This window comes from Solanum lycopersicum, chromosome 10 (assembly GCF_036512215.1).
Source record: "Solanum lycopersicum chromosome 10, SLM_r2.1".
In the NCBI taxonomy this organism is placed as follows: Eukaryota; Viridiplantae; Streptophyta; class Magnoliopsida; order Solanales; family Solanaceae; genus Solanum; species Solanum lycopersicum.
Genome location: NC_090809.1, coordinates 56,621,969 through 56,630,552, shown reverse-complemented (window position 1 = coordinate 56,630,552; position 8,584 = coordinate 56,621,969). Strand labels below are relative to the sequence as shown.

The 8,584-nt window shown below is 34.1% G+C and overlaps 2 protein-coding genes and 1 long non-coding RNA gene across 3 annotated transcripts; all 3 read right to left on the bottom strand.

Moving 5' to 3' along the window:
- Positions 1-230: 230 nt before the first annotated feature.
- On the bottom strand, positions 231-1,500 carry LOC138339103 (uncharacterized). Its single transcript, XR_011212155.1, has 2 exons — positions 1,448-1,500; positions 231-320 (listed from the first exon to the last, which is right to left on the bottom strand). It is a non-coding gene; the product is annotated as an uncharacterized lncRNA (long non-coding RNA).
- Positions 1,501-1,504: 4 nt separating this feature from the next.
- Positions 1,505-2,991, bottom strand: LOC138338947 (uncharacterized). The gene is made up of 6 exons (XM_069290040.1): positions 2,746-2,991; positions 2,470-2,673; positions 2,276-2,368; positions 2,070-2,174; positions 1,746-1,829; positions 1,505-1,570 (listed from the first exon to the last, which is right to left on the bottom strand). The coding sequence occupies exons 1-6, from the start codon at positions 2,989-2,991 to the stop codon at positions 1,505-1,507; spliced, it is 798 nt and encodes a 265-aa protein (XP_069146141.1).
- Positions 2,992-4,852: 1,861 nt separating this feature from the next.
- On the bottom strand, positions 4,853-8,352 carry LOC138338946 (uncharacterized). The gene is made up of 2 exons (XM_069290039.1): positions 5,840-8,352; positions 4,853-5,747 (listed from the first exon to the last, which is right to left on the bottom strand). Exons 1-2 carry the CDS (start codon positions 8,350-8,352, stop codon positions 4,853-4,855), a joined length of 3,408 nt encoding a protein of 1,135 aa, XP_069146140.1.
- Between the last annotated feature and the right edge of the window lie 232 nt (positions 8,353-8,584).

Sequence of the window (8,584 nt, the reverse complement as noted above, 5' to 3'; positions counted from 1 at the left end):
AGTGTAACTTAAACATTTATAAGTCTACATGTAGCATAAATATATATAATATATTTACATACATACAAGTGACCTAAAACACAAAATGAACTAATTAAGCATTAAATTGAAGAGATATTTCAAATAAACTTCGAGAAATATTTCATGTACAACCAAAACATAGAAAGTGATTGCTTAAAGATCTCTAATATCAACAAGTTCCAAAAACCCAAAAGTGTCATTCAAACGTATATGACAACAATACAAAAATTTCTTCATCTTTTGCCACAATGGATCGAGTTTACTTCTGGCCAAATTCAAATTCAGTTACCTACATTTTCCTGCACATTTAAAATAAAATTATAAGTTTGTGAATTAATTGTGGAAGTGCATAATCATAGAGAATTCACTGCAAGACAACCAATCCAAATCTAAATACAATTTCAATGTAAAAATTACACATTATAAGGACTACAACATTTGTGCAGTCTTCTGTTGTTGGCTCTCAAAAATTAAACTTCAAAAGTTTAATTTGTGCAGTCTTCTGTTGTAAACTTCAATGTAAAAATTACACACAAGTAGTTCAAACAAACCAGTGATGACCACTAGAAACAAGGTTCATAACATACTCTAGAAGTGTCCACAAAAATCAATACATAACAACATGAACATGATATTTTCAAAGAACTGCAGCATAGGCCAAGGTTCATCATCAGACTGCATCTCTAGTGCATACAAAAAAGACACAAACATCATCAGACTGTATCTCTAGGGCAAGGTTCATCATCAGACAGTGAACAAAAAATACAGACAAGAGAAATGTTAGTAAGAAGAGAAGGAATGCTATAAAAAGACACAAACAAAATCTTGAACAAGTTAAAGATTTAACAGACAATGAACAAAAAATAGAGGACCAGTAGCAAGAAAAACCCCTGCAGATTTTCCTCTCCAATTTTCTCTGCCTTGTCTGTAGTTTAACAAGTAACCATTAAGGATCTATCAAACATAATAAATCTACCCACAAGATCAGAGGCTGCACCACATTAATACTAACAGCCACAACCACCTAGCTAACAGACACCAATATGAATAAAATAGCAATAGCTTCATAAAGGTGCAGACAGACCATTAAAAGACCAGCTACAATAGCCTTTACAATGAGCTGGATTCAGAAGCTAAAGGTAGAAAATAGTGTCATCATTTTTTTAATTGAACACCATTGGAATATGCCATAAAACATAATGTGTTAGCCACAGACTCCTCAATTGCACAATACTAATAGAACAATTATTCAACTAACGATTCGAATGCTTAAACCAAAAACAAAAACATTCTTAACAGCTATAAATAGGTGGACTAAACTTAGACAAGTAAAAATAAGTTTTGAATTTCATTACCAATAACACCAACTAAACTAGAAGAAAAACAATATTGACACTATTAATAGAGAATTTGGAATATAAAATACCTTTTGATGAACCGAATCTTGAGCTGACCCCGAAGAATATGGAAGATTTGTGCCCTTTTACAGCTTGTGCACTACTTGCATCAATAGGTGAAGCAAGGTTAGATCCAACACACCCGGGTATATCTTGAAAATTCAATCCAGGGTTGTTTTGCAGCAATCGAGTGAATAAATGTCGCATTTCTTCTCTCAATTCTTCCTTTAGAGAAGTGATTTCATCGGCATGCTTTTGTTTTAGATTGTTAATTTCCTCATCTTTCTTCAAAGAACTTGTTGTCACTGATCTACCATAGCATCTAACTCGACCAGGCTGCTCCTTTCCAAACACTGCCCTAAATGCATCATCAGCTGTTTCCCCAGAATTTTGGCGACTTTGAAGTTCAGCCTATTGAATAAAATTGGCATCCATAGTGAATTGTAAGTAGTATCAAGCATTAAAACATTATGAAAACTTTTCGTAAAAAATAATTAAACAATGTCGACAAATAATTGATATCTCCTTGAACTTGCACAAGAAGAAGAAGAAGAAGGAATACATGATTAAAATTTAATGTAGTCAAACTCCCCACGATATAAATGTTAAGTGTGAATAAAGTTCACTAATAATCCTCTTTGAAAAACTTACTATTGCAACTTGGGTATCAGCCTGGATTTCCTTTCCCGTCTTGGTACGAGTTGCAATAAATATTTCAGGCTTTGATGGTTCTTCGTTGTTGTCTTTGGCTGCACGCTATAGATTATATCAAAAGAAATTTTAAAAAATCAGTAAGTTCTTATAAAGTACAAAAAAATGAAAATCAAATTTTGTATGAAATGTCAGCTAAGTATTACCAATGCCACGCGTACTCTAGCAAAATTAATAGGTCCCATTCGATGCCTCCACTTTTGTTTTTTCCTGTTTTGAGAATTCATCTCGCATATAGCCTATTGTTAAAAACAAAGAGATAATTGAATTGATATCTATAAAAAGAAAAGATATGACACAGAATTAGTCGATGAGTGGAAATGCACCATTTTAACCTTACTTGAACAGTTGGGTGTTTCCAATACTCGATCAACTGGCGGAATTGATGATGTGGAATGCCATCAGGACATTTTGCTAGCATATCCTCAAGGGTACTGTCTTTATCAAAAAAATTCTTTTTAATTTTTTGCTTGTGTCGCCTCCAAGCATCACGAAGACCAGTCATCACCCACTTCTTTCCTTCTACTGGAAGTAGAAATTTGGACTATGCAAAATAAAATATACTTAGTTTCAGTAAGTAAAAAAAATATGAATTCTCATGAGTGGTAGTTCTTACATTGACGTATTCCCACATGAGCTTTTTAGTATCCTTTGGCACCACATGCCAACTAGTGTACATCAAGCTGATGAATCTAGGATTCCTTGCAATTGTTCCTATAAAGTTGCTTAATTGTGAAACTATCTTATTAGTTGGTCCCACCGCTTGTCCTTTATCAAATGTAACCTCCTTTCTTTCTTCCAAATTTCTTGCATGAATATCCTTACATGTTGTATGTCCTCGAACTTTTTTTGGCTTCGACATTTCTAGATTGATTTAACAGACGTGAAATAAGATATTTCTTTTATAATGAGTTCTAAATCATACAAGGTTTAAAACACACCTTTTGTACTACAATCCATGTCAATTTCCTTTTCGACATCACATTTATCTTTACTGAATTCTTCTTGTTCCACACGATCATCCAATCCTTTGTTATGTTCATTAATAGTAGGAGTATGCATAAATTCGACATCACTTGTTGTGTTGTTGTCACGTTTTGTTTCATCATCTTTGTGTATCCCTTGATATTTTAGAAACTGATCAAGAGTACTAGCTGGTATGACCGGCTTCCTCTTTACCTGTTTGCAATTCGGTAGATCAAGAATATCATGTCGTGCCTCTCCATTACCTAGTGCTGTTCCAGTCACATGTGCTGAAGCAGTAACATCTTTCTTCAATGACGTATGGAACCTTGAAGATGATTGAATGACTGATTTGTTCCCAAGCAATTTACTCTTTCCTTGTTGTGGAATGAAATCCTCAAAATTCTTTCTTTTATGTGATATTAGTGCCTGCTCTTTCTTAGCTTTATCATTGCGTTCATTTGCAAGTTGTTCTCTCTTAATCTTGAATTTGTTGGCCAATTCAGCACTTGATCGATATTGCATATCAACATCCAGATTCTTCAATGGACTTTGACCTTTGTTTGGATTTAAACCATTTTTCTTTAGCATTGTTGATTGATTCATTGTTTTTGCTTTGTTTAAATCTCTTCAATTTGTTTTCCAATAGTAAGTAAACCTACAAAATAATAAGATTGTTTAAGTGAAAGAAGTAGCAGCAATGTAATTTTGATATAAGGTTCACAGATGGATAGCTTCTTATAGTAGATTGCAACATTTTAGTTTCTAAAATTTTCAGAATTTCTCTAATATCCAGAACTTCCAAAATTTCCTGAATTTATACATTAAAGTACTGTATAATATTGTAGAACTTATACAAAACAGTAATGTAATTACAGAACACATTTTAAATCACATAATAAGTCAAACACACATACGTACAACAATCTAGGTGCAACACTATATTGAGTAAAGGTGCTAAAAGAGGAAGTAGACATAAAATCATACACACAGAGTCAGGATCTCTCATATAAAGGATTCATATATGCAATACCAACTAACTGATATAAAGCATAATTGTTGATACAATTTAATTAAATTTGGTATTTGTCATAAGACTCATTAGTCTGCTTATAGACTTAGCTAACAATGTGCATGTGGGATTTAGTGAATTTTTTGTAAGGCATAACTCAATATTGTAAAGAAATGGGCTCTAATAAAGCAGAATGAATAGGGACTGAGGAGTGTAACTTAATACCACTATGTAACTGAATACCACAGTAAAACAGGACGAATTGAAATTGGAAGAACTACATGAACAAACAGAAAAAATTGATAACATATGAAACAAGATATTTCAAACAACTGCAGACGCGACTGTTTAAAAACTGGAGAGCTTCTTATTACTTAAATTAATAAAAGGTAAAGAGTTGTACCTCTCTCGGAGCGACAAACTCCAAACAACGACCAAATAAGAAGCAACTTCAAACTACAGAGTTGAATGCCTCTAATGCCAACTGCCTGATAATAAAATTAAACCAGAAAGTATATTAATAACAAACAACCAAATCAAGCAAAAATCAGCTAGAAGTATAGGTTCCTCAATAAAATAATAATCAGATAAGAAGGCAACATATTACATTCTACAGATTAGATATATTAATGTGTTTTACCAAAAAAACTATTATATTACAAAAAAAACAGTGAGTGAGCACTATATGATCATCACAACAAAACTATTATATTACAAAAAAAAACATTGAGTGAGCACTATATGAAACTCATGGTGTGTCTTCTTCAGACTCGACTTCATCATCAAACTCATCTTCATACTCATTTTCAGTCTCGTCTTCAAGCGCATCTGAAAACTCATCTTCATACTCATTTTCAGACTCATCTTCGAACTCATCTTCAAACTCTTCTTCATACTCGACTTCAAGTTGTTGATTGACAAATTCCTCCACAGGCACATCAATGATTGTTTCTGGTAAATCAGTCCTTGTTAAGAGTACTTCACCATTATCTTTTGGTATAGATGGACCCTTCGAATGTTCAGATGGCTCATTTTCATAACTTTGTGGGAGATTAGATTCAACTTCATCACCCATGTTAAACAGGTCTCTTGGAACAGTCTTCATAACATAATGTTTATCTTGATCATATGGATCTTGCACATAGAAGCATTGGTGTACTTGAGATGCAAGCACAAAAGGCTCTTCCTGGGAACATCTCTTGTTAAAATAGACATAAGTAAGGCCATAAACATCTTTTTCAACCTCATACCAATCACACTTAAATAAAATAACCTTAAAATGGCTGTAATAGTTTAATTCAACAATATCAACTATTCTACCATAATAAGTCAAATCTGCAGCAATCAGATTTTTATCCTTTGAACTTGCAAAGCTTGTAGTTGAGGCAATTAGTGTAACACCACTATTTTGTGTTTTACGCCTTGTATCACGCTGCCTAACATGGAATCTATATCCATTTATGAGATACCCAGAATATCTTTTCGCAACAGAATTTGGTCCTCTAGATAATTGTTTTATCAAATCAGACACATCCTCTTGCAAAGCACGAGTTTCAAACCATTGAGAGAAGTTTTGACAATGATTCTTTGCTTTTCTCCATTTAGATCTTCGTGACTGATTATTAACCTCTTGCTCATGCTCTCTACAAAACATTTATTTTATTTGTTAAAATAATAAATTAAATAAGATAAAAATTAATTATACAAAAAGAATACTATATTCAAATTAAGGTACCTAATATATTCTTGAACATCGTCACAATTTCCCAATAAGTATGCATGTGCCTGACTTAGTGACTTGTCATCTAAAATGATTGGATCAGCTTTCTTTGCTCCTAAAGGAACTCCTTTGTTAGAAAACAAACTCACAGGTTCTGCGTCACTTGGGTCACATTCATCATTATTTCGCGCTCTCCTATTAAATCTGGTATGCACACCCCGATGCAGATATTTTGAGAATAAATTCATGCAATCTATTCCCACTCGTGTCTCTGCTATGCAACCTTCTGGAAAACGCCTATTGCGAATGTATGATTTGAATGTACCCATTTCTCTTTCAGTGGAATACATCCATCGATTTTGCACTGGGCCGCCTAATCTCACTTCATTCACCAAATGAATAGGCAAATGAATCATGATATCAAAAAATGAAAGAGGAAAAATTCGCTCCAACTGATTTACTGTTTCTATAATCTCTACTTCTAAGCAATCTAGTTCCTCCAATGTGATTACTTTTTGGCACAAACGATGGAAGAAGGAACTTAGACGAATCAAAGGAATAGCCACATGATCAGGAAGAATGCTTTTAATTGGTATTGGAAGCAAGTAATGTAACATGAAATGAGCATCATGGGTTTTATAATTAGACACCTTTCTTTCATCCAAGTGCACACACCTAGATATATTTGAGGCACTACCATCAGGTAGCTTGGCTGTCTTTAAAACTCCACAAAAGATGGATTTCTCTCCATTTGTCATTGAGAAGCATGCCTTTGTAAGCTTTGTTCTCTTACTATCTTCTGTATCTTGTGGATGAAGGTTCTTCCTGATTCCCATATCTTTCAAATCATACCGTGCTTTTGCATGATCCTTTGTTTTTCCTGAAATATCCAAAAGAGTTCCAAGTATGCTATCAACTATGTTCTTCTCTATGTGCATTACATCAAGGTTGTGACGTAACAAGTTATGCTGCCAGTAAGGTAATTCAAAAAAAATTGACCTTTTTTTCCATGGGCCATCATTTGATCTCTTTTTCTTTTTCCCAAACACATTTTCAAAATCACGTAAGCTATTAAGAACATCAATTCCCTTTAAAGGAGCTGGAGGAGGCCTAAATTCAGTTTTTCCATTGAATGATCTTTTGTTTGATCTCCATGGATGATCCATCGGTAGAAAAACACGATGATCCATATAGCACATTTTTCGACTATGTTTAAGATAGCGAGAATTAGTGCCATAGTTACAGCAAGGGCAAGCAAACTTGCCTTTTGTACTCCAACCAGATAACATAGCATATGCAGGAAAATCACTGATTGTCCACATAAGAGCTGCCCGCATTTGAAAAGTTTCATTTCTGGAAGCATCAAATGTTTCAACCCCAGAATCCCATAATAATTTTAACTCGTCAATCAATGGTTGTAAGTAAATATCAATGTCATTTCCAGGTGATCGTGGTCCAGGTATAAGTAAAGAAAGTATGGAATATTCAGATTTCATGCACATCCAAGGCGGCAGATTATAAATCATCAACATAACTGGCCATGTGCTATGTGATATACTCATGGTTCGAAATGGATTGAATCCATCACTTGACAAGCCAAGTCTCACATTGCGACAATCTAGTGTGAAATCTGGATGCACCCTATCAAAGTCTTTCCATGCTAGACCATCAGCGGGATGCCTTAACTTTCCATCTTTAAAACGTTTCTCTTCATGCCACCTCAACGAATCTGCCATCTTTGAGCACATAAATAGCCTTTTGAGTCTAGGAATTAATGGAAAGTGTCTCAAAGTCTTTGCAGAAACTCGATGTTGCTTTTTTGAAGACTCAAGCTCACTATCAACTTTAGGAGCTTGAATATACCGTGAAGCTCCACAAGTGTGACAAAATTCGTCTTCCTTATGATCATTCCTGAACAACATGCAATCATTTGGACATGCATCAATTTTATCATAATCCAGACCAAGATTCTTAACCATAGACTTGGTTTTATTGTAAGACTGAGGAATGTTCAACTCGGGAATCGCCTCTTTTAATAACTCTAGAAGAGAAGTGAATGATTCATTGCTCCATCCATGTAAACACTTCAACAAATATAAGCGAAGTGTGAATGATAATTTAGAGAAACCTATACAACCAGAATATAATTCTTGGTTTGCCTCTTCAAGTAAGCTATAGAATTTCTTGGCATCTTCATTTGGACCATCATAAACTCCTCCAGCCTGTGCAACATCTCTAAATTGATCATTCAACAACCCATCAATATCATCACACGAGTAATCCATATCATCATCAACATTCAACTTGATATCCCATTCCCCGTGATTGATCCATCTAGTATAGCCTTTAATGAATCCATGGCATATTAGATGATCATACACTACATTCCTTCGGTTCCAAAGAATATTACAACATTTCGCACATGGACACTGAATTTTCTCTCCATGAGGATCTCCATAAGAGTAAGCAAAATCTAGAAATGATTCAATGCCATCAATATACTCTTTGCTATACCTTGCTAAATTCATCCAATCCTTGGATGGGATATGTGAACTCCTAGAAGAATATATCAATATTTAGTCTTTCAGCAATAATCATGAACCAGTTAACAAATAAGTTTTAAAAGTCACGAGTAATCTATCAGAATCATGTGTTATCAGATGATAAAAATTTCTTACCTAGTCATGAGGCGTTCACTATGTCAAATCAAACCTTTAAACCTCCACAAATGTTTTTCAATGCTGATGATACTATAAATAA